General features: G+C 38.2%; 1 protein-coding gene and 1 pseudogene across 2 annotated transcripts; one reads left to right on the top strand and one right to left on the bottom strand.

Annotated features, from left to right (window-relative positions):
• Window positions 1-4719: 4719 nt before the first annotated feature.
• On the bottom strand, window positions 4720-10154 carry LOC143634728 (coniferyl alcohol acyltransferase pseudogene; annotated as a pseudogene). Its single transcript, XR_013153913.1, has 3 exons — window positions 10016-10154; window positions 8159-8826; window positions 4720-5765 (listed from the first exon to the last, which is right to left on the bottom strand). The product of XR_013153913.1 is annotated as a coniferyl alcohol acyltransferase pseudogene (transcript).
• A 7497-nt stretch (window positions 10155-17651) lies between these two features.
• LOC143634727 (uncharacterized) lies at window positions 17652-18437 on the top strand. The gene is made up of 2 exons (XM_077102740.1): window positions 17652-17853; window positions 17947-18437. The coding sequence occupies exons 1-2, from the start codon at window positions 17652-17654 to the stop codon at window positions 18435-18437; spliced, it is 693 nt and encodes a 230-aa protein (XP_076958855.1).
• Window positions 18438-27057: the final 8620 nt, after the last annotated feature.

Genomic DNA, 27057 nt, shown 5'->3' with positions numbered 1-27057 from the left:
GGTCACGAAAATCAAATTAATTATGGGGTAAAGGTTGGCGATAGTTTGAGTGAGCTGTGGACGAGTTTAATTGAAATATAAACGAGTTTATATAGTGTTTTAGGAATCAAATGGTCCGTGGTTCGTTCTTATTTGAATTAGATGTCAATTACTATCGTTTACTATAAATAGGTTGTCGGTTAACGCGTTTATGGGTCAAGGAAAGATTTGGAAAGATCAATTACACCGAAGATTGAGGAACAAGCAAAGGGGGGGGGGGGGGTATAGCTCGATGGTTCGTAACAGGGAAGAAGAAAATGGGGTTTGGTAAATTGGCATAACTGGTCCCTGACTTATGGGTGTGGATTTAAAAGTGGTATTTAGTTAGGTAGGGGGTATTATTGCATATAGTTCATAGTTAATATCAATAAATAAATAAACGAAATATATATACTTAAACGAAGGCGGAAATTTATTTATAACGAACGTTAAAATAATAATAAAGGCAAAAGAAAATAAATGGGTCGGGTTTCGGATTTGAAAAGTAACGAATGTTACAGTTCTTGACGAAAACATTTATTGCATTAATTTATAATTAACTTTATTATTTAAATATCACTTTTATTTATTAATGTTTTATCATATCTAATATGTTTTTAATTACGTAAAATACATAAAAATACTTAATTAAATATTTATAATAATATAAAAAGTTTGCTTTAAATATTTATTTCACATTAAAATAAATACATACAATATATATATATTTATATATTAGATTAAAAATTCGTTTATTTTAAATAATAAAACCTCTATAAATTTTTAATAAACTATTATATGTACAATATATAAAAATATATGCATTTGTATATGATGTTGAATCAAAGCTGGGAAAACAAGAAAATTAAAGTATCGATTTTATAAAAAGATCCATTAATTATTGTATTTATAATAACTATAATACTAATTTAATTATTTAAAAGAGTTTATATTGAGTAAATGAAGTTTTTATAAAAAATAAAATCCAAAAATATCGGCTGTCGGGACTCGAGCCCACGCTGGCAGCCAATACACCAAACGCAAACATGAACACCCAGCCAATTGAACTTGCTAGCCAAGTGATTAGATCTTAAGAATTAAAATTTATAAGCAGACAGTCGCAGATGCAATTGATTTATGAACCCTAGCAAATCCAATCGGCCAATCCGTTAAACATTTTGCCGATTAGACTTACGGTTATTGTAGAGCACTGAAAAACGATCCAAACCAAATACTTAGTTACCTATAACGATGAATAGAGACGGATTAATTAGACCATACAGGGCCGGCCAAACGAGGAGCAAGAACACGATTCCGAATGCGCTATGATTGAATTAATTATGGGGTTACAATATGCATTGGTATGATGGTTGTTCCAGTAGGTTCAAATGGTTTCTAAAGATCGATATAATGTATATTATAAAATGGGTTGATGACGGTTGTTCAAATAAGAAATTTGTATAACAATTGATCTAAATTCCCTAGTTAACTATGTCGGTAACAACGTTTAAGGCAAGTATAATCAAATGCGTTGAACAATTTCCATGATTATGCCGATAATTGAGGTCCAAGTTAGCCAAAAGGGTCTCGGGTTGCGAATCTAGGTTATGGATACGGGTTAAGCTAATAACATAATAAAACAATCAGATGTTGCACTTTGGTCCCTAAAGATTAGAGATGGAAGCATTAAGTGTTACAAGTTTAGTTTTGGGTTGAAAATGTACATTTTTCAAAGTTGTTTTATATATATTAAATAAATATTATAACAAATAGTAATAAAATAATAATGAGTCGAATAACGCGATATTTTGTCGTTTAAATTTCCCGAATATAAAAACGGGTCGGGAAAGAATATTAATTAGAAAAACCGAGTGGTTACATTCAGGGTGGTTCGTGGCTAAATTCGGTTTTTCCTCATGTTGGTTTAGTTGAATGAATGGGTGGGAAAATCCATGGTGGTTCATGGATACCCCCAAGCGTTTAATCGGTTTTCGATAATTTGATTGAAGTAAAGTAATGGTGATACTTGGATAATTCAACAACTAAGTTTCTTTTTAATATTAATTTCATTTATGGATATCAATGTTATTTTCTCATTTTTGTTAAAAGAAACCATGTTGATTCGTGAACTCCTAAATCATTTTTGTACAATATTATTCAATTTTATTTGATTTTAAAGTTCATATCGTGAAGGATTAAAATCCCCAACCTCAAATCATTTAAGAGTTACTTAAATTTAATTCAAGTGTTAATTTTTTTTCTTTAACACAAAAACTCATATATTTACAACAATTAACCAAAGCTCATGGAATTTACACATTTCGTCCTCGCACCATGTCTTCTCAACTTATCAACCGTCACCGTCGCACTGGTAACTCAGACCCGGTATGTTATCCCGCATCGACAAGCGAATCATGAAAGCTCTTCCAACCCTCATTTTGTTCGTGCTAACACATTTTGTCCCCTCTTTCCCCTCCTTCTCGTCACCGCCTTTTTTTTATTTTAAGGTGAGTAATCACATCCCCTTTTTCTATTTTTGTTTTGGGGGCACTATGCATACTAAGCTATTTACTATTATACAGTTATACTCAAAACGTAATTCCATTAATTGTGTTGTTGTGATGTTGCTTGATTAATTCTTGATTGCTATATGACTTATGTGTTTGCTGCATTTATGGTTGGTTGGTATCTCATCCTCATCCTCATAGTATGATCATACGTCGTCCTAGTAGACATGTCCGAATCTAGTTGCATGTTCAAAAAGACACACGTATTGGTTGCGAACTTATAAAAGTAAACATGTCCGAATCTAGTGGCATGTTGAAAAGACAAGTCTATTTATACTGTTAAATGATGATATTCACTAACACAAGGAATTGTTTTATTTCTCAATATTATTATTATTATTATTCACCAGACTATGAATTACTCGCTCAACATGTGTTGCTGACAAATTATTTTTACGCATATTGCATGTTGTTATTTTAGATGGTTTGAAAAGGAGGACTTAGATTGGACTTTAGGATAATTAACAAAGATCGAACAATTGTTGTATTTTTCTTTTTAATTTGAACACTTTGTGTAGTATAATTATGAATGAATAGATTTAGATATTGACGTTTTATATCAGTGTCTGTGAACTATGATACAAATAATTCCACGTCTAGGCATGTTCCGCCATTAGTTTGGGGTGTGACACTTTCAACACCCACGTATCCACTAGAGTTCATTGACTGTTGATGCCATAGCTTGGTATTCAGCTTCAGTCGATGACCGTGACACTACTAATTTCTTTTTGGATTTCCATAACACTAGAGCTCCCCTAAAAAGCAATAAGTAACAAGTCTGTGACCGTCTAGTAATTTGACAACCTAACCAGTCAGAGTAAAATATGCAACCAGTTTAGTACAACCGTTTTTAGGCTATAGAATTCTTTGTCCCAGAGTACCTTTGAGATACATCAAACACGTGTGGTTGCATCCATAGGAGACTCTCGTGGGTCAGAAACAAACTGACTCAGATGGTCCACCGAATAATCTATATTAGGTCGAGTAGCTTGAAGTTAAGATAAAGTAGTCGTCCAACAAGACGTCTATACTGACTAAAATCGATTCGATTTCCCCTCATCTTTGTCTAACTTTAAGCATTGATTGATAGGGAATGAGCTCGTTTTAGAGTCTTGCATACCACAGTCCTTCAAAATGTCAATAGTGCACTTTCTTTGACTCAAAACGATGCCCTCGTTTATACGTGCAACTTCAATTCCTAAAAAAATACTTTAGGGTGCCGAGATCTTTAATGCTAAACATTGTGTCAACATACCTCTTTGTTTCTTCAATCTATACAAGTTTATTTCCAGCTATAATGACATCGTCTACATATATGAGGGTAGTGACATATGCCTTTCCTTCTTTGTAAATTAACAATGAGTGGTCTGACTTTGCTTGTTTGAAACTAATACCAATAAAGGCAATTGTGAACTTGTGATACCAGTTTCGAGAAGCCTGTTTCAGGAAATACAAGGGTTTTTATAGCTTACAAACTCTTGTTTCACGTTCTTTAGAGAAGCCCTGAGGAAACTTCATATACACATCCTCTTCTAAGTCGCCATGCTAGAAGGCATTGCTAACATCAAGTTGGTGTACGATCCATTCTTTCTTGGCAACAGTTACAAGTAAGGTACGAACAGTTACTAACTTTGCAACATGAGCGAACGTCTCGTGATAATCAATTCCCTCAATCTGGCTAAATCCCTTTGCAACTATCTTGACCTTATATTTTTCAACTTCACCATTCAGTTTGTATTTAACTTTGTATACCCATTTGGAGTCTACGGCGTGTTTCCTTCTAGTATTTCTGTCAACGTCCAAGTACCATTCTGTTCAAGTGATTCATTTTCTCTTAGGGTTTCTCATTAACATACAATGATGTTTACAGGAAATTTAAGTAAGAAACATCTAACATATTAACTCCTAAATAAACGTCAATTTAAAAAGGAAAAGGTATATTTGGCAACATTAAGGGTCAATCATGATTTCAATAGTTTTGTAATCGGATCCTGTTAGGTCCCATTTACTATTGATTACTCGTTTACTATCCCGATGGGTTTATATTAATTAAGTCACGAATTAATCGACTATTATTTATCTAACCGGGTTTCTTTTATAAAAAAATTTAAATGATACCGTTGAAACCCAACAAAAATAACATTAAACGGAATACTACGTTTAATCAAAGGTCTTGAAACCTACTTTATATTACATTAGAACTCTTCAAACAAAGTAAACAGACCATATATCAATGAAACCTTAAAGAAGAATGTGTTATGGGATTGAAGACATGGTGTGCCTTTCTCTCAATCAAATCCAGATGCTTCTGTTTGAGATGCGCATAAACAATCCAATCTCCATCTTTTTGGCACTCGGCATTGTAGTTATATATCCTGTTTGACCACCCCAAGGGAAATGAAGTGACCCAAAATCTGGCTGACCCCATCCGAAATTGGTATCACTAATCGGTAAAGCTTGTCCAGATGACACAACCACGGCCTCACCATCGCTCTCTTGTAGCTTAAAATATATCCGCGCAACAGCTTGCTTAGGTCGATGAAACTCCACCCAACCAATCAATCCCCTAAAATGTTCTTCTTGTGTTACCTCGGTCACAATGTCGTTAACCTTGTTTGCGACTTCATTAAGTTGCATTTCCTGAAGACGACGATTACTCAACACTCCATACGGAACTGATAAAATATTTCCAAAGTGGTTTTCTAACATGTATGTTTCGTTCTCATTATTTCCACTTAAGTATTTTCGTCCATTAACCACAACTCCCATTCTAGTTGGTGTGTTTGGTTCGCTATCGCCTTCTTGAGCTATTAACTTCCACACAAATGCGGTAAACGACTGGAATTTGCTCCTTCTAGCTTCTTTTGAGCTTGCTTCAGACTGAATATAAGCAATTGATTCTGGGCAAATATAGTAGATGCGACTATGAAGTTTTTCCACAAAGGGAGGAGGTGGAGGAAGAGATGATATGGGAAGGTACAAGTTGTCAAACATTGTGTCATATTTTGGTGGGCGTCGTGGGTATAGGATTGACGGGCGAAAAGATGGGATGTGAGAGATTTTTTTAAACCGGGCATACTCTGCCCATGCAACTAAAAACATGTTTACCGATGCCCCGTCTGCTATACGATGATCGAAAGCACATGATACAGTTATTGCCCCACAATTGAGTTCGGTCACCTGTTCCATTTTAAAATCACATCGTACTAGAATCAACAAATCATGAAGAATAGTCACATAGGATAGATATTAATATATTGGAAAATGGATATAAGCAACTTTAAACGTGGGCCAACGTTTATCAAATTTCTTGATTTTTTTTCGATAGTTTCTACACCAAAATCCTTTCGGAAAAAACTCCACAAATCATATAATTGTATAGTCTTATTTAAACAACCCAATATTTGTTTTACCGGTTAAAGTATTAACTCAAAAGTAATCATATTACTATCTATCCACTACAAAATATTTGTATTCTTAACAAAACTATTTTTGATAAAAAGAATAGCTTCTTAGCCTCTCTAGTAATTAACAGGGGCGCAACTTTAGTGGGTCAGGGGTGGCTCTAGCCCCCTTCGTTTTTTTCGCTCGATAGGTAAAGTTATCTTTTTTTTAGCTAAAATTTTTTATACATAGTGTAAATTTACCCGTTTTCGACCGAAATTTTGAGCCCGGCCCTCTCGGTTTTTTGCTCGGTAGTGTAAATTTATCCACTTTTTGCCATAAAATTTTATACATAGTGTGAATTTACCCGTTTCCGATCGAAATTTTGAGCCATGCCTCCTTTTTTTCGCTCGGCGGTGTAAGTTTATCCCTTTTCAACCGAAAATTTTTTATACATGGTATAAATTCACCCGTTTCCGACCGAAATTTTGAGTCTGTCCCCCTCTGGTCTATGAATTTATTTTATACATATTGAGTCCTGCCCCCTCAACGTGTATGTCCAAGTTTCGCCACTTGTAATTATTATCGAAATGTTAAGTGATCTCCGATTCAAATGGTTGAGGTGAAGTATCCAAAGACTTTATTTAAAAAGATAAGTCTTGGCTTCAAGTATCACATATGACAAATATGGGTTTTGGGTTGGGCAAGAGGGTTTTTACTATTATGGTGGGTTTCCACCCAAGGGTCGTCCTTGGCATTCAATGAATAGAGATAATCAGGTGAGCTAATGACCCGTCAGTGATTCAAATGGTCATTCATAAAAAATATTATCAAAATAGCTTTATATAAAATATAAACATGATCGAATCATGTTTATGTTTAGAAAGTGGAGATTTAGAACGGAGGACGCAAGGTCTCAAGTTCTAATTTGATCTCAATCGGGTTTTATCGTGATGATCATTTGGTTCCAAGAACAGGATATGGTGGGCTCAAGCTAACCTAGCACTGTCCACGATTACAAGCATATGAGCTCGCTTTTTGTCATTGCTTACCCCGTATAACCGTGTAACCAGGCTTTATTCATCGACGGTTTAAAAAAATCTAGTTTTAAAAGTTTTAAAAGCTTGACATGTTTTAAGCACCAGTGTATACACTTTATCGTTAGGATAGGAACCTTTTAATCACTAGCTTGTTAACTACTATTATAAGTATATAATTCACTTGGATAGAATAACTAGTCTAACATAGAGGTGGTCAAATAAACTGTTTAATGTACCGAACCAACATAAAAATCGAACCAAAATCAAACTGGTTTAAAACCGATTATGTAGAAACCGGTTTGAAATCGATTGAGACCGTATGTTCATTTTATAATTTTCTCCACTATATCGATATTAATTCTATTATTTCAACTAGTAATGCACACACAAAAAATATATATCATATTAATGAAGATTGACAATTACAAACATGTAAATTATGTTTTATGTATATGTTAAGATCAAATACAAACACTTGTTAACAAGAGAGACTATAAATAACATTTTTGTAAATATATTAATTTATATGTTTAGAATCCACCCCTGACCCCTTGACGTATTGACATTTTGTAATAGTCAATCTTCATTAATATGATACATTCTTGTGTGTACAACGGTACATTAATAGTTGAATTAATATCGGTTATAATCTAGTATGTTAGAAGTTAATCTGTCCAAGTGAAATATATATTTATAGTGGTACTACAGACTTTACGTGTCGATAACTAGATATTTAAGAATTTTATAAGCCTTGGTTTGGTGGTATTCTGATCAGGTAGGTTTTAAATAATTATTTTATTTTACATATTCTTAAAAATGCAATACATATTTAAAATTTTTTATAGTGTTCATATTGTCAAAAGTCAACACTGGTTCTGATATTTATTGTGAGATGTTATGTTTGTACACCCTAATGTGTTGCTATTATCGATCACTTTTCTTGTTGTCATAGACCCACCACACGAATCATATAAGCCTCATACGATTGTATGATTGATGTCTAAATAGTTCAAAAGATTTGTGAATAACCAAAGCCATTTATAATACATATATAATATATAAGGACACAAACTTTTCTAAATAAGCCAAGATCAAGTCGTTAAAAATGAACTCATTTATTATTAATTAAAAATAGTTGGAGAGTTTTACCTGAACAGAAAGCACACCACGATTTATGTTAGGGACCAACTTTCCCTTCACGGTTTCATCAGGATGATGCAAATCTAGTGTTTTCAACTCCACGTCAGCATGAGCATGTACAAATTCCACCCCGTTATTGTTGCACAACACTTCTGGCTCCCCTTGACTGTTAGGTACTATCTCTCCGGAAAGCGGGTAAAACGTCGATAATATCTCAGCCAAAGAGCTCTTGATGGTCTTAACAACAATTTCGGGTGACATAGAAGTGTCTTTCTTGTTTTGGTAGCAAAAGAAAACACCCGCATCAAGTGGGGGTAGGAGTAGGTTTAGGTTGGTTTGGGGGAGCCAATATTCGATCTTCGGTGCATGAGCGGCTCGAATGACTTGTTTATCCTTTATGGACACTCGGTAATCGATTGGGTCGCCCCCTTTGCTGTCCGAGAGGTTTAACTTGTTTAAGGTGGAGAGTTGAGCATGGCGATGGTTAGCGCGATAATGAGTTGGAGAACTAACCGTAGTACCACCGTATATGTTTTGAGATATAGTTGGATGGTGTGGCTTGGTTAGAAGGTGTTGTGTTCTAATGGAACCACTTTGATGAAGCCATTTTTTATTTAAGAGATTGTGAGACTTTTGGATCTCCAAAGCATAAGAAGATGGTAATACTTTCTCATGTTCTTAAAAGAGGGTATGGCTTGCAAGTTGAGTTGATCGGTGTCAATAATCCATGGTAGATTTGTGTATATATAGTGAGTAGAGAAGACCTTGTAAACATTATAAATTGTTTTTTAAGAAATAAAATATCTAAAGTTTGCGGACTAGAACTATATCTGTAGAAGAAGAGATGAACCAAATGTTTGCAGTCTATAATAAAAATGTTGTTTGTTTTTTAACTTAGGTCTTACTACAAAAAATGTCATCTATTACGGCACACATATTTTTTGGCATTTAGCTTTTGTGTCACTATTTTTGGTTTTATGGCACCTGGCGTATGCGACATTTGTTTGGCACACACTTTTAGTGGCATTTAGCATTTATGCTATTAAAACTTAAGTTTTGATGGCACTTTATGTATGCCACATTTGCTTGGCACACACTAGTGATATTTAGAATTTGTGATGCTAAAATATATAGGTTTTAATGGCACTTTGTATAAGTTATCTTTTCTTGGCACACAACACTAAAATTTGGGTATTTGTTAGTAGTTTAGCACCTTGTGTATGCTATATTTTCTTGATAACATTTGTGTTACAAAAGTCCTTTTTTTAGTGGAAAAAAAAGTGCCACTTAAAGCCAAAAAGGTTTGTGAAACATATCTAAAAGGTGCCACAAAAAGGCTTTAGCGCCACCCCTTCTGATAACAATCTTTTGTGTGTGCCGCAAATTACTATAGGGATATAGTGACACTTTTTGTATGTTATTATATTGCATTTTGTTTGTAGCGACGCCATAACACACGGGTACAAAGAAATGATGAGTGAGTGGACCCGGAACATGCTATGTGACATATTTGGAAACCTACCAACCGCAACAAAATTACGTCCTTACTCCTTACCACAAAAGAATCCAACATCCTTGCACTCGATTGCGAGGAGGAAATGTGTAATACATGACGGGGTACGAGTTTTCAAAGAATCCCAGTTTGGAAACCTCACAAGGCATATAATCCAAACTGGGATTCTTTGAAAACTCATACCCCGTCGTATATTACACATTATATGTACTTTTTTTAGTGGTCGACTCATACCATTCTACATGTTGACATGCAATCCCAAAGCTACAACATCATTTGATTTTTTTTAACAGAAATTGGATCACGGAGGGTTATTGAACCACCCGATTATCTTCATTCCTCAAATACGGAACCTTGTAGCTCTTGGTTGGCACTTCGCCCTAATGGAAGCTCGTACAATAGTTTGTCCCCATCAGTCTTGAACCGGAAGAGAAAATCTGGCCTAACCTGTAACTCGTACTTTGTCACAAGTAACACTCGAACCCAAGACATCCCCAATTTTAATGAAGTCTTTGAGTATGTCACTTCAACCACTTAAGCTGCGGATGATTATATTTTTATTTATTCAATTTTACTCATTATTCTAACGTGTTTGTGGTGCTTTTAAAATATGATTGCTGTGTACCCAAATATTATAATTATACTCTTGAATTAGTTAATTTTCCAGCAAGTGTTAGTTACTTTCCAACACAGTTGTTGAAATCTAATTTTTCAGCATCCATGTTAACAAAACAAGGATTACCAGAATATAGATCATGTTATAATCATCATTTTGCTGCAATATTGAGCTACAATGAAGAAAAAATTAACTCTTATTCTTAGCATGCTTAAATTAGTGTCTTTGCATGATGATTGATGTTTGTAGGTTTAGTGAATCATAAATTGGGTTTATTATAGAACTTATAACGTATCTTAACCACAAAAAAATTTCCAACCAAAACATAACCTAGAGGCTAGGAACTTAGTGTCAAAGGCCTTAAAGTCCACTTAAAGGAGCATTTTTGTAACTAGTTAGGATGATTAGTACACCGACCAAAAGGCCCAAAATATGCCGTGAATCATACTTGGTGAGTATAAAGGTAGGATACTAAAATGATCTAAATACCCCTAAAAATCATCCGCGGGTGGAAGAGGACTCCCTCACAAGTCACCCGCGGAACATATTAATCACTCGCATAACTCAAGACAGAGGAAGAATAATAACAAGATCCAGAGACTATATGCGGGAGGACCCAGGCGCCCTCAGAAGTTATCCGCATAGTACTATTTCCACCCGCAAGGATGACCAGAAGGTGATGTCAGAGGAAAAGCTGTAATTAACTAACTTCATTCTTGAAGATTTACCAAGATCTTTCCTTGGAAAGCACGTGACGTACCAACCAATGAGAATTAGACATGTGGCGTTGTTATAACCGTGCACATGGCATATAAGCTCGTTCGGTCATATGCGGACACGTGTCCAGGTTGTTACGAAAACATATTCTAGAAAGAGACAGTTGGACCAATAATATTCCCCGAACCCTTCGGCTAGAAATATCTTCACCATCTCCATGAGGTATTCATTCACACTTCACTTCTACTCTCAATTCTTTGTACTTTTCTCTCAATCGGAATAGTACATATTCTCACGCCGGAGGGTGGTTACGGGAAGACCCCCCCTCTTGTCCTTCCCGTAACGAGCTCTCGGTGGTTGGTTTGCAGGTTTTCGTCATTGGACTTGGGAGATTGAGCTTGGAACGTTAGTTTGGTAATCATTTGACCCGTATCCTGTGGACTCATTGATCTAACTCCGAAAGGATTAGATCCGTGTTTCTTCATTGGCGCCATTCGTGTTTGTGCTAGAATTGTGAAATTGTTTGTTGTTCCGAACGCTATGAGTCAATCTCTTCAAGGGCCGACAGAAACTCCGGTTACAGTTAGGCGTACTATCAATGTCGAAGCACCTGGAGGTCCAACTCCGGGTGACTTGGGACATGTTATGGTGGAAACTCACCGGGCTCGTACGGAATTGGGTCTGGAAGACGGATTTGATAATTCTGCTCCGACGAGATCTCACCGTCGTAACCCCGTATTTGAAGGAATACAATCTCCTGAAGACTGGTTACACATTTAGCAAGAGAATGCCCTCGCTGAATACGAGCACATGATTCGTGAAGAGCGAATCCGCGCTCGCACCTTGGTCTATGATGAGATTCCCAGGAGATCACCATCTCCTCCTCCAACAGTTCGGAGGAGCCAGATGCGTGACAGCCTCCAGACAGAGAGATTCTCTAAGAGGTTTTCGGAGGAACTGGCTAGACGGTGAGATCGTGACAGAGGACGTCCAATGGTGCGGGAATCTTCCCGCAGAATTGAGTACGATGAAAGTTATGCTCCGACATACCCTCGGGGCGACGCCAGCTACTTCAGTGGTGATAGTCAGGACCGTCTTAGAGAGGGAACTAGTCGCCCGCGCGCGATAGTTCACCATACGAAGTACTACAATGATGCGGAAGAAGACTTCACAAAACCATATCGGCCCGTGGCATTTTCTGAAAATCAAAGTTCATTCCGAGCATTGCCACTGCTCCATTCCCAGTTAACGTGAAGATTCCTACTACCTTAGGGAAGTACAACGGAATTTCTGATCCAAGCAATCACTTATTGAATTTTGTGGCAGTGGGAGGAGTCAGCGGTTGGACCCTCCCATATTGGTGCCATATGTTCGCATTAACATTAACTTGGCGCGGGAATGGTTTTGAAAAATTACCGGACGGGCAAATTAACAGTTGGGACAATCTAGTGGCTAAATTCTCCCAACACTTCAGTCAACAAAATTACCGGTGCCCTACACTGGACGTTGGATTTACTCATAAACACATTTCTAAATATCATAGTGAATTAAAACTTTCGCGGAATAATAATATTAGTCAACCATTCATTACAAACATTCGTAACTTGTCTTTTAAAACATAACATAAACGATAATATCAAAACATCATGACAAATCTTCAGATGCCAGCCTCTTCAATCTTGCCATATGTCCTACTCAAACTAGATGTCTCAAACTTTTAACCTGCGTGCATACTAAAAGTCAGCTACGCTGAGTGAGTTCTAGTTAATCATACGACATACAATACATTCACCAACTTACATATGCACCCGAAGGTACATACCTTCATATTTACTTACATACTTACGTACACACGCACTTTCATTCTTTCTTTCATACTTACATGCATACTTCCATTTATACATATACGTTTGAAAGAGCATTCCGCCCTATAAACCTCGCCGATATTATTAGGGTCAGTTCCCTACATTCGCCGATATTTTTAGGGTCGGTCCCCTTCATTCGCCGACATTATTAGGGTCGGTTCCTTACATTCGCCGACTTTATTAGGGTCGGTTCCCTACATTCGCCGACATTATTAGGGTCGGTTCCCTTTTCTAACTATACCCTCCATACATTTCTATACATTCATAACTATAAATTCCATACGTTCATACATCATTTATACATCATATATATGTCAATCATATCTTTAAACTATCCCTTGATGGTACATGCAATATCCGAAGATCGTTCATGCATCGTCAAGCATTCATTCATACATAAATCATATAAGACATACACTTACCACTTAAGGTAAGTGTATTAACTAATCACATCGAGTATGCACACAACCCCGAGAACATAACAAGGAATGGGGCTAGAAACTCACCTGAACGCGATTACGTTCACCATTTATGGTTATTCCTTTCTTGAGAAGTGCACGACTAGCTGTATAACAATTACACGTATCAATTAACTTTCACTACCCATATCGCGTTTCTAGTCTAATTATAACCCTCAACGAACGGGGGTTCGGGGGGCAGCGCCCCTGGCAGCAGGGTTCTAGGGGCGGCAGCCCTTAGCGGGGTCCAAGGGGCAGAGCCCCTGGTTGGGGTTAAGCTGGCAGGTCAGCTTAGAAAATTTTTATTTTCATTAACTGTCTTAACACATTTTCCATTAGGATTTCATGATTATATTTTATTGTTAACCTCTTAATCCTTTAAGGTATCTTCCATAAATTAATAAAGTCCAAGGGCTATTTTGTAATTAAATCAGTCCTTCTCTAAGTCCAGGGATTGTTCTGTCATTTCATTAAACTTCTAGTTCGTCACTGGGTTCTTAACGAACTGGGTTCATAAAGAATGACCCATTTGTTACTTCATAACGAATTGGCTATTATAACGAACCGGTCCTTGTAACGAATTGGACCCTATAACGAACTGGTTCTTTGATGAATTGAACTTCATAGCGGATGACCCCTCTGTAACGAATTAAACCTTCTAGTTCGTTATCTCCCTAGTAACAAATGGTCATAACGAATCGGGGTTAATTCGTTATCTTTTCCTTAACGAATTTGAGTTCGAACTAAGGCTAGTTCGTTAGGCTTCTGTTAACGAATCACTTTGACGAATTGTCTATAGTTCGTTAACTCTCTGTTAACGAATTAGGGTTAGGTCAAAGAATGTCAGAAACGTTCTCTGACATTCCCTTCCTTGTACCTGCCGCCTTTCCGGCGGTGGCGTCGCCGGAAAACCGCGGGTTCGCCGGAAAAACGTATTTTTGCACCATTTTCACCGTTTTTCGTCTCGTTCGATCCATATCTGAGCTAGGGTGACCCCTAGGCTCATCTTATGCTCGGTTCATACCCGATTCCACCCGGATCTCGTGACTTTAACGGTTTAAAGGTGTCGGTTCGTCGTTTCGTGACCAAATCTAACGGATTTGAGTTCATACAACATCATACTATCATTACCTTTGATCGGGATCGGTTTTCTATCTTGGTTCGGCTAGAGAAATTAGAGAGAGAGCTTAAGTGTGTGTTTTGGTGGTGTTTGAAATATGTGTAAATGAATGATAAATGGGTAATTGAGGTTTATATAATTATGGATCATGGGCTTAAGCCCATAGTCTTTTCCTCTTTCCTTCATAACCCAAGTCCATAACTCATATCCATTTAACCCAACACTAGCCCGACTCATAATAATTTGTATTTTCATTTTATTAACCGAACTCAAAAAACGGGATGTTACAATAATGAGTCTATTGAAGACTTCATTTCCCGGTTTAATGATGAAAGTCTGAACATCGGAGGAATTAGTAAAGACATGTTGAGAGGAGCCTTCCGCAAGAACGTGTGGAGTAAAGCTTTGATCCGTTGCTTGACATGCTAAGATGGAATGCCTAAAGCATGGGACGAGATAATGGCTGCCACAAAATTGTTTGCAATAACTGAAAAAACCTTAGGATCGGAAAGTCTTAAACAGATGCCAAAGGTGGAATTTCAGAATCCGCGGATGAACAAACAAGCCAAAGTATCAATCTGGTCAAGACTCCAACCTTCTGCGGACACACCGAAACAATTCGATGCAAGATCACTTAGTGGTAACAAAAATAAGGCGAGTGCTTCAATGCAGAGTTCCAGCAACTAGACTCCGCTGACAAAGACTCCCTCAAAAATTTTGACCATTGAAAATGTGAAGTTCAGAAAGCCTCAACCGATCATGAAGAGAACATTCCTCAATCCCAAAAAGCATTGTACATTCCATGACGATATTGGTCATAACACAGATGAGCGTGTAACTTTGAAAAATGATATTGAAGCACCAGGCAAGTCCGGAAAGTTATAACACTTGGTGAAGAACATAAGACAAGGAACTAGCAAATCTTCCGCACAAGACAGTCAAGGCCCGCCTAAAAAGCAGGTCAGGGATTTGAATGTTCATATGATTCAAGGAGGACGAATAAGTGGCAACAAAAGGCAAGAGACAGATGAGGAAGAATGGAAGAATGAACCCATAATTTTCCCATGGGTTAAAGGAGGTCCATGCAACAAGAATCCGTTGATAATCACTGCTCTGATCTTGTTTTAAAAAAGCGTGCCTGAGGCGAGCCGATGCGAGAGGCGACCTAAGGCGAGACCTTCATCACTTTTGACTACTCAAAGCGAGCAATTTTCAAAAGGCGAGAGTGAGGCGCTATTTTTAAGCAAAAAACGGCCTGAGATGAACCCGAAGCGAGCGCCTTTCGTACAGAGATCGTTTTATGCATCGAAATGTTGTACAACATGTTTTTTAGGTTGTACATGTAGTTAATTTATATATTGAATCATATATAACGCCTATTTATTGCTACATTTGGAGTTGTGAAGATAAAAACATAAGATATATATTTAAAAAAATTATATAAAAACCTTATGCCTCATATATGTAAAGCGTATGCTTTTTGCGCTTTACACTTCGCGCTTCAGTTTTAGACCTCATCGATTTTGTTCGCCTCTCGTTTTTTAAAACCAAGGCTCTGATAGGCCATTACCGTTCGCAGTATGTTTTCTTTGATACTGGAAGCACGTCAGATATTATGTATGAACAGTGTTTCGAATAACTGGACGAGGAAGACAAGGCGAGGCTGAAGCCAATTCATGCGCCTGTGTCTAGCTTTTGGTATGAGGTGATGGACCCGCGTGGGGTGATTTCTTTTCCTGCCACACTCAGTTATGGAATACACTCACGCACCGAGGATATTGAATTCCTGGTGTTACCGGCCAACTCAAAACATGATGTTATCTTGGGGCGTGAAGCAATTGGTGATTTCAATGCTCATCCTTCCACGGCTCATGGTGTGGTAGGAGTCCTAACCCGCACTGGAGTAGAAATCATCCAAATAAACAGACACTGCTTCACAACAAAAAGCTCAAAACAAAGTAAAGTACTAAAGAAAACCGAAAAAACCGAACTAGAGAAGTGGGTGTTGAACAATAAATTCCCAGATCAGACGGTTACGATTGGACCTGCTATCTCTGAGATAGTAAGGACGTTTTTAAAGCAATTACTGACAAGAAATTTAGACATCTTCGCTTGGAAACCCGAAGACATGACTGGTGTCCTGCGAAGGGTCATTAAACACAAGCTGCGGGTAAATTCGGCATTCACGCCGATTGTCCAGAAAAACGAAAGATGGGTCCTGAGCAACCCAAGGCCATGAATGAACAAGTCCAAGATCTGTTGAATGCTGGAATCATTGGCGAAATCCAATATCAAACATGGGTAGCAAACCCAGTCATTGTTCCTAAGAGCAACGAAACATGGCGGATGTGTATCGATTACAAGGATCTAAACAAAGCATGCCCAAAGGACTGTTATCCATTGCCTGAAATTGACCTGAAAGTTGATGCGGTAGCTCCTTTCAAGTTCAAATGCTTCCTTGATGCCTATAAAGGCTATCACCAGATCCGCATGGCTGCAGGTGACGACGATAAAACGGCATTCCGCACTGACCAGGGCACTTTTTGTTACAAAATGATGCCATTTGGACTAAAAAATGCGGGTGCTAAGTATCAGCGTTTGATGGATGAAGCCTTCAAAGGTCAAATTGGACGAAATTTGGAAGTTTACATGGATGATTTGGTTATAAAAAGAATAGAGCAGGATCAGATGTTACGAGATATAGAGGAAACATTTGACAATCTGAGGAAGATCAATATGAAACTTAATCCCAGCAAGTGTTCATTCGAGATGGAGGAAGGAAAATTCTTGGGCGTGATTGTTACGAGCGCGGGCATTAAGGCAAATCCGGAAAAGATCCAAGCAGTCGCCCGCATGCCTTCACTTTCTTCCCTCAAAGAGGTACAAACACTAAATGGGAGGCTGGTGACCTTGAATAGATTTTTAGCCAATCACGCGGCTATGTCTTTCCCCTTCGTGTCAACCTTGAGGAAATGTTTAAAGAAAACACATTTCAAATGGACCATGGAAGTAGAACAAGCGTTTCTGGAGGTCAAGAAATGCCTAATGGAGTTGCCTACTCTAACAACACCGTAAGCGGGAGAGCCATTGACCCTGTACTTATCAGCATCCGAAATCGCTACTGGGGCCGTACTACTGACAGATAGAAAAAATCTTCAAAGACCGATCTACTATGTCAGCAGAACATTGACAAACCCGGAAACTAGATATTCAATGCTTGAAAAACTAGCATTGGCATTAGTCTATGCAGCCAGGCGCCACCGCAGATGCTTCCAAGGGCACCCAATCAACGTGTTGACTGGATATAAACTGAAAAACGTGCTAGGTAAACCAGAATTCTCCGGAAGGTTACCAATGTGGGCCATAGAACTGGGAGAGCATGCGATCGAGTACAAACCTCGACCCGCGATCAAAGGTTAAGTGCTAGCGGACTTCGTCACAGAAGTTCCGCGGAACAAATAAGAGGGGTGTCTGATCGAACAAAGAACTCCAATACTCCTTGAGCGAGACCAGGTTTGGTCACTGTTCACGGATGGAGCTTCAAGTGGTGAGGGGTCAGGCGTGGGCCTCATATTGGTTAATCCGGAGGGCCATGAGTTCACGTATGCTATAAAGTTAGACTTTAAAAGTACCAACAATGAGGCAAAATATGAAGCTTTCTTGGCAAGCCTGTGGATAGCCAAAAAACTTGGGGCAAAGCATTTAGAAGCCCGGGGAGACTCAATGCTGATCGCTGGACAGATCAACTGGACATACGAGGCAAAAAATGATGTGATGGCTTCATACCTTTCACAAGCAAAGGACCTGATTCTTCAGTTTTTGTCTTGCAAAGTCATCCACATCAAACGAAGTGAAAACAAGTCGGCAGATGCTCTTAGCAAATTAGCTTCAACAAATTTTGAACATTTTGCAAAAGACATCCGCGTTGAAGTCCTCGATCGTCCCTCTGTCCGCAACATTAGGTGTTGGTCATACAAACAGGTGTTGAATCCTGGATGACACCAATTTTGGCATATTTAACATCGGGGATACTCCCGGAAGAGAAAGCATCGGCCCGGAAGATTAGACACAAAGCCTTGAATTATCAAACACAAGATGGCATTTTGTACCGCAGGTCCTTCCATGGTCCAATCTTGAGATACGTGGACGCAGAGGATGCAAATTATTTGATAAGAGAAATCCATGAAGGCATTTGTGGTCTTAACGCGGGTTCAAGAATGGTTGTGGCCAAACTCATGAACGCGGGGTACTATTGGGCGGGAATGCATATGGACGCAGTGCAAGAAATCAGAAAGTGTGATTCATGCCAGCGCCATGCTCCCAATACCCTAAGACATAAAATTGAGTTAGTGCCAGTAACATCCGCGTGGCCGTTCCAGAAATGGGCTATTGATATCATGGGTCCATTCCCAGAAGCCCCGGGATGCGTCAAGTTCTTTATTGTGGCAATTGATTATTTCACTAAATGAGTGGAGGCTAAGCCAGTTGCTTCCATCACTGCAGCCAACATCAAAAAATTCTTGTGGAAATTCATTATTTGTCGTTTCGGCCTCCCACAAGAATTGATAATGGAACCCAGTTTGCGGATGGTGGGCTTCAAGCGTGGTTGAAAGAACTTCAAATCACTCAGGTTTTCACGTCAGCCCACCCGCAGGCCAATGGTCAGGTCGAGCGGGCCAATCGAACCATTAAAGATGGAATTAAAGCAAGATTGGGTACCAAATGAATGGGATGGGTAGATGAGTTACCCCATGTGCTCTGGGCTTTTTGTACTCAAAAGAAGACAAGCAATTCAGAGACACCGTTCAGTTTAACATATGGAACCGAGGCTATGATCCCGACTGAGATAGGGGTTCCATCCGCAAGAATACTTTCCACTGATAATAATGAAGAGGAACTGCGGATGAACCTTAACCTTCTTGAGGAAATACGTGAACTAGCACTCATAAGAGAACACAGTTACAAACGTCAATTACAGAAGTACTATGACTCAAGGGTAAAAGTATAATTTTGATGCCGTAGATTTTGTCTTCCGCAACAACGAAGCATCGGGGCAAGAACCATCAGGCAAGTTAGCCCCAACTTGGGAAGGGCCTTACAAAGTGAAAGAAGTATTATCGAAGGCGCCTACAAGTTGGAAAAATTAGATGGGACAGAAATTCCAAGAACTTGGAATATTGCACAGTTAAAGAAGTGTTATATGTAAATCGTGCTTTCGCTACTTTTTGTTTTTGGCCTACGTGCCCTGATAGTTAGCAAAAAATGATGTAATCTAATTAGGCATACGTGCCATTTTTATCAAGGCTATAGATTAAGTTGCAACATATGATGATGTGTTTGTATTAAATTCTTAACCTGCGTGCTAGAGGTGACCCGCGTGTCAAAGAAATTCCTGGCTAGCGTGCCAGAAATGATCCGCGTATCGGAATTAACCCGCGAGTCACTAAACTGAAATCCTTTATTGGCTCATACAAGAAGATCTTAAATCTAACACTTATATTATTTACAAAAAAAAGTGTAAAAGGATAACAACTTCTTATATTGATTCAAATGAGGATTACAAAAAAGAAATACAAATACAACTATAACTATTCTACGGGTCTTGAGCAGCCGCGTCTTCGGGGCCTTGGATCTGTTGAGGAGTGTCTGGCTTTGGAGAAGTTGGAGGAGTCGACGGCGCATCTTCAGAAGATTCCAACAAATATTCCTTTAAACGCTGAGCGCCGTCCACCACTGCGGCAAACTCGGAAAGCTTCGCTTGAATTGGAAACGAAAAATCTTCGTATTCCTTCATACGGTTATTATATTCCCTCGCAACGTTGAGCCTATGCAGCAGATGCTTCTCAATAGACCGCTGAGCGTTTGTATACTCCACACCTTCCTCAAAACCAACCTTGTGGTCGGCTTGAGAAGAAGTATTGAGTAAGATAGCAAGGCTATCAACCAGCTCGTGCCCATTCTTGATATGATCGATAACCTGCCATTTAAAAATTGATATCATTGTTAACGAAATGATAAATATAAGAGAAGAAAGATAAAATAAAGGAGGAAGAGCATACCAGGGCAAGACCTTCGGTCATCAACCACCGCCTCTTCTTCAACCTTCGTGGTTCGGGTCCGCAACTCCCGATACCCGTCGGCCAATTACAAATTGTCCTCATGCAATTTGGCCGCACGTTCTCCAAGCCCCTTGTGAGCCTTCAAAAGGGCATCATTGGCAGCTTCAGCTCCACAACCCTCTTCTCCATTTCCACCGCCTGCTCCTTCCGCAGCCGGGCCTCCTCCACATAACTTTGGATCAAGTTATCTTGGTTGGTAACTTGAGTCTACAAAGCAACGTTGGCTTCAAAAGCTTTGGCCAGGTCTGCTTCCATCCGCTGCGTCTCATCCCGGGCAGCCTTGAGAGCAACATTTTGCTTTTTGCACGCCTCGTCCCATTGGCGAGCAGCAGCAGCTTGTCTGTCCTTCTCCGCTTGGAGGGCAATTCCTGCGTATTTCAGCTTCCACTCAACAACGTTAGCCTGCAGACGTTGCTCCTCACCCACTATCTTGGCCTCTTTGTCTCCCGGGACATTTTCTTCCCCCCATGGATTGCCACTCTCGCAAAATTTCTTGTTCGTTGGCCACAGTGTTGGCCAAGACAAAGTTAAAACTCCGGGCGAGATCATGAAGGGAACGGCCGCGCTGGAAGGCGCGTTCCACAGGCGGAACACCGCGGCTGATGAACTCACCACATACGTCTTGGTCCGTAAAACGGGACCCCTGCGCTAAAGTCCAGTGCGGAATGTACAAATGGTCATCCTCCCTAGGGTTCGCCACTCCGTAATAATCTTCGCTTGTGAACTAGGAGTGGGAAGCCTCTCCACCACCCGCCTGCCGCAGTGGTGAGGAAAATGTGAAATGGGGAGGAGATTGCGGTTGAGAATGAGGAGTTTGATGAAGTTGCTCATGTGTTTGCGGCTCCTCAGCGTCTATAATTGGTTCTTTTTCCTTTGAACCGGATGCGTCATCGGATATGACAATGGAAGGAGGAGGAGATGTTGGCTTCTGTGTTGACACACCCTGGTCGGGTGCGTAATTTGTTTCTGCGAACAAATAACACAAGTGTTAGAAACAAAAAAAAACACAAAAAATAAAGAGAAGCATTGGATATCGATAACCTATGGGCGGAGGCCATCATCAGCTCCCTCACGCGGTCCCCAAGACGGATATTTTTCGGGCCAAACGCCCTCCTTTTCTTCTTCTTCGGTTCTTCCTCGGCATCCGTGTGACTAGAGTCCGTGTCATCTGCCTTAGAACCCCGGTGTTTCCTCTTCCTCTCCAGATCTGCCAAGGCACGCAGAACAGTCGAAGTTTCAGGCGTGTGGTCAGATAAAATATTCTTCGCGTGGCGATGATTCGTCAGTAGAAGACAAAATTACAATCACCCCGTCTGAAGTCAAAGCATTTAATGGGCGTGGGTTCAAGGAAAACGCACCTAGCTGGAATATTGCCTCAGAAATTGCAGGCTCAACACGCACCACCTTGGGGAAGAGAAAATGGTCTCGGGTCTTGTCTAGAATCGGCAGAGTCGTCGCATCACGGATGCGTTTCTACGGATAGCCCACCGTCTTCTTTAACAAGGCGTCAAACATTGACTCCTCACCTAAAAGAACATACAAAAATCATAAGTAAAAAAAATCCAAAAACAATGTACGAGGAAGGCAAAGAACACTTACTTTTCATTCACATTCTGGAAGAAAGGTTCCAGATCCAGGTATAACCATAAGCGGCTCATATCTCCCCACAAATAAAGGAAATAGGTTTATAATACCTAAATATAGCCCTTAGTTTGCTAATAACGATAAAACCAAACTTACGAACACTAAACTAGGACATTTTTGAAATTAGAAATTCATTTTTTAATGAAAATACAGAATGCAACTATACTGCACACGAATCGAGTTGAAAACGCGTTTTTTAAAAAGTTAGTAAACATTATAAATTTTTGTTCCAGAGGGTTTATTATGAATCAAAAATAAAAATTTATAGTTTTTATAATTTTCTAGATATCAAAGATGTATATTTTATGTAGTATGGTATCATAAATATGTATATGAATCACAAGTTACACCATAAGAACCTAACAAACATAGGAAAATACTCGTGTCAATTGGAACTTAGTTTTGAAAATCATTATTTAAGACATTAGAATATGAAATAAATTAGAATATCTCACTTCAAAAGATAAAAAAGAATCTTAATTTTTTAATATTATACCAAACCTTAACAATACAAATTATAAGAACTAAGATAGCAAATTGACCAAAAGTAGCATTTCAACCGGCACAACCTAAATTTTTCTAACTAAGATAGCAAATTGACCAAAGTAGCATTTCAACTGGCATAACCTAAATTTTTCTAAGTAACTTTCCTATGTATATGTACTACCATAGAACATCTTTGATCGTCGGAAACCAAAAATAAATAAAATTTCACCTTATAAGGTTAAAAATGACCAAAATACCATTTTATGGAAAAATAACATTCGAAGGATACCAGAACATAGAACATGACATTTTATACAAATAATAAGCATACATTAAGTACTTGAATATAACTTTGCAACATTTTATAAAGGGAATTAGTGCTCTACCACCGACCCAAAGTTTTATCAGTTCGCTAACTTTTTACAAATTTTGGGTCGATTATATGCTCGTTTATCTAAGCATATTTGATAATGCTACTGATATTAACAAGTTCGATTTATTGTTCCCGCATTGTTTTTACAACTATTAATTTTGCAAAGCTTACAATCGTTTGAAAAGAATCATCTTTGGTAGGACCCTACACTCGTGAGATAACCACCCCGTTAAACCACTCTAGGATGTTGTGGCATGTGATTGGAACATACTTGTTCATTCAAAAGGGTATGAATGAACATTGTGGCTACACTTGGTCACCAGACTTTGTTTTTTTTTGGATAGTGTGGCTTATTAATATGGCATTATCTACTTGTTTACATATTTTCGCTCAAATTTATTTATTAATTTTTTAGTATACTAGACCACGAACTCAACTATTTTTTAGTTTACACATGTTTTCTTTTTAGCATGTTTTTTAGGTTATACTTGTGTAAGGCGAAATTGGATACTTGGACCTTCGATAGATATTTTAAAAGTCAAGTCTTGCTTGGATCTACCTATATAAGAGCATCTCCAATCATATATTTAGTTTGTCATCCAGTCTAGGTGGTAAATGAATTGGATGAGAGAGAAGAGAGAAATCGATAAGAGAGAATGTATGATATTTAGAAAACTGGATGAGTTTGTAAGAGAGAAAAGTGAAAAGTAGAGAGAGGATAGAAAAATGGTGACCGGGTCATCCGTTTTGCTTTAGCACTGTGGATACTCTGATAAATGAAGAACAATTTCTCCACGTGTCACCTTCAGGTTTGATTTGCTTGTAAACATTCAATTTGATAACGTGTTCACTGGAAACCTACTCCACGCTTCCCCTCCCTCTGAAAGTTTTACAAAACTTCTTTTGAAAGTTTAAGCAATTTCAAATTTCAAACGCCTACAAGCTTTTGTCTTATGGTCACCGAAGTCTTTCGCTTTCTAGGGTTTCCTCCATCGATCTAATTAGGTATGATTCTTCCATCTCATTTACCGGTTCTTTATAGGTACGATTTCTTCATCTTCTACTGTGTATCAATTTCTATTTCGGACTAACGACGAAATCCAAAGAATAAATTTATATAATTAATTTATCTAATAAACTTTTACACGGGGACAATTACAGACTAACAGCAGATAGACGGGCAACAAGTTGCGCCGCTACCCAATCAATCTGTATATGGGGTGTCAGTACATGACCTAGGTACTTTTCACTCTTATTTAATTCAATCAATCTGTATATCCAACTGTTGTTCATTGTTCAATTTGTGTATTAAATTTCTCTCTGATTTGGGGATTTTTCTATGAACTAGATGCAGTTTCGGATGATCAAATAATTGTTAATATCGTATGTCACCTTGTTCGACATCAACATGTATGTTTTTTTTAATTAATTTGATTTGCAATAAACCCTTTATTCAGTCTGAGTTCTCATATTTATTTCTCCATGATTTGTTGCATAAATTATGTAATGCTACAGAGGAAAGCGTTTATTGCAGTTTCAACATGGATATTAGGTAAGATTGTTAATTTCAACACATACTCATATTTGAACAATAAAGCTATACATACCAGAGAGAAAGGAAAAAAAAAACATATGCAATAACATACTAATGTTATTATAGATTTTGTTTTCATAATAAATGGAAGATATATAATTTAAACTAGGATATATGAAGAATCAATAACATACCAGAATTAGTATATACTTTGAATCAAAACACAATAAATCCTTTTGTAAATATTAAGAGTTGGAATCCAATTCAATTTTATTGATGGATTGCATAATCAGGCTCGGCATCAAGGCGCACCTACATTCGATGGATTGAAGTTCATCAAGACAATGGTGACGGCCCACTGGTGAGGGAAGATGCAGGTTTTCAAAACTATATGCTAATTGATTTCCATGCCAAAGTTGCAATCTTTTTTATGTTATTTTTGCTGTCTTAAGGTTTCTCTTTTTTTAATTTTGATTTGTTCTTGATGTGTAGATTTTGCCATTGTGGTTTGGTCCATGTGAGGGTGATGGGAATACTTCCATTGGAATTGAGAAAAAAGAATAGGATGAATCTGCATGGAAAATGGGTTCTGTATCAGAAATATTCACAAAATGTGCCAAACAGTAAGCAAATCTTTCATGTTGTAATCTTTTTGTACATTACATTAATGTCAGCTATGCTTGGTGTTTTTTTAGAATTAATATTTCATTACCTTTCACAGTGGCCATCTTTATAGCATTTACATTAACCAATTTTAATATTTTATAAGAACTTTCAAATAGTTTTTTTTGGGGTCATTTTTAGGGCTTTGACTTGGGATGAGAGGATTAGGCATGATTTGATAGACCTAAACCTCTCCGAGGACATGGTTGAGGATAGGAATTCGTGGAGAAGTAGAATTAAAGTTAAGGATTTTTAGGGAGAATTGAATACCTTAGGGCTTAGACTTAACTTATTTAGGTCACATACCATAATGGTATTTCTCTTACATATATTATTATTTTTATAATTATTATTAGTTTTTATATAGCTGTTAAACTGTGATCTTATTATTAATATTATTATTATTATTAGTAGTTTTTATATAACTGTTAAACTTTGATTTCCTTTATTTTGCTTCATACACATGTACTTAGAGCTGAGGGTCTCTCTGGAAGCCACCTCTTTATTCCTTTGGATAGAGGTACGGTGTGTCTACATCCCACCCTCCCCAGACCCTATTTATAGCTTTGCTGTCGGTGGGACTTTACTGGGTATGATTGATTGATTGATTGATTTAGGGCTTTAGAAATATATACTATGCAGAAGCTTCTTTGTGTTGAACCCCATTATTCTATATCGGCGACATTTTTTTAAAACTTTGTTTGCATAATAGATATTCTTACTCTCTCAAAATGATTTATTTTTCTATGAGATAAAAGGTCCCATTTAATAGCAACTGTCTTATATTAGTTTACTTGCTTTGTGTCTTAGACCAAGCGTAATGGCACGTTGTGCATTGCGTTATAGGCTATAACGCCGGGGACACACCGCCCCCCGACGTTTTGGCTATTTTTTTTTGAACGTTGTAAATAAAACGCTTGGAAATGGCACACATATCAAAAATAGCCGTTGTACATGACCGTTGGAGATGAATAAAAAATATATATTTCCTATATATTAAACCATTTCATCCCCAATCAAAACTCATCAAACTTATAAAAAATCTCTTTCAACTCTATATTTCCTCACATAAAATTCGCTATATAAATGGATCCTCCATCTATATATAAACGGTTTTTCGGGCCCGACCAACAAGCCGACGACGAGGCGGAGGAACAGGCGGTTACGAGTGCGATTATGCTGGCGACAACTTATATGAGTTCCGTTACGAGTGCGATTAGCTCTCCACCACCCCCGTTTCAAAAAGAGCATATATCGAACGAGATCGTACCGAAGCCAACAACCGGTTGATGGCGGATTACTTCTGCGACTCGCCGAGATACAAGAACCCGAAGACCTTTCGCCGTCTTTTTCGGATGTCTAAAAATTTATTTATGCGCATCACCAATGATTTGGAGCGTGAGCTTGATTACTTTAAGCAAAAGCCGGATGGTCGAGGGACGCTAGGATTCACGACTATTCAGAAGGTTACGTCAGCCGTACGCGTGCTCGCCTACGGAAACACGGCCGACATCAACGACGAGTATTTAAAGATGGCCGACAAAACAACTCGGGACACCTTGGAGTACTTTTGTTACGGTACGTTTTGTTTTTTTTTTTAATCTTTTTATCACTTGTTTACTTTAATCATTTATTTATAAAAATTGTATAAAATATAAGAATATTGAGACTATATGGACCACATTATCTAAGAGAGCCCAACTGTAACGATCTACAACTTCTTTACGAGGCACATACAAGGTTGCATGGTTTCCCCGACATGATAGGGGTGTAGATTGCATGCATTGGGAATGAGCTAAT

The sequence above is a fragment of the Bidens hawaiensis genome, unplaced genomic scaffold (genome assembly GCF_021521415.1).
Source record: "Bidens hawaiensis isolate Kalapana, Puna unplaced genomic scaffold, B.hawaiensis_p1.1 tig00007231_1, whole genome shotgun sequence".
Lineage (NCBI taxonomy): Eukaryota > Viridiplantae > Streptophyta > Magnoliopsida > Asterales > Asteraceae > Bidens > Bidens hawaiensis.
This window is presented reverse-complemented; position numbering and strand designations above follow the sequence as displayed.

Coding starts and splice junctions, on each gene's coding strand:
- LOC143634727 (XM_077102740.1), top strand. CDS start 17,652: ATGCTTGAAAAACTAGCATTGGCATTAGTCTATGCAGCCAGGCGCCAC. Junction 17,854..17,946: donor ACCTCGACCCGCGATCAAAG/GTTAAGTGCTAG, acceptor TCCTTGAGCGAG/ACCAGGTTTGGTCACTGTTC.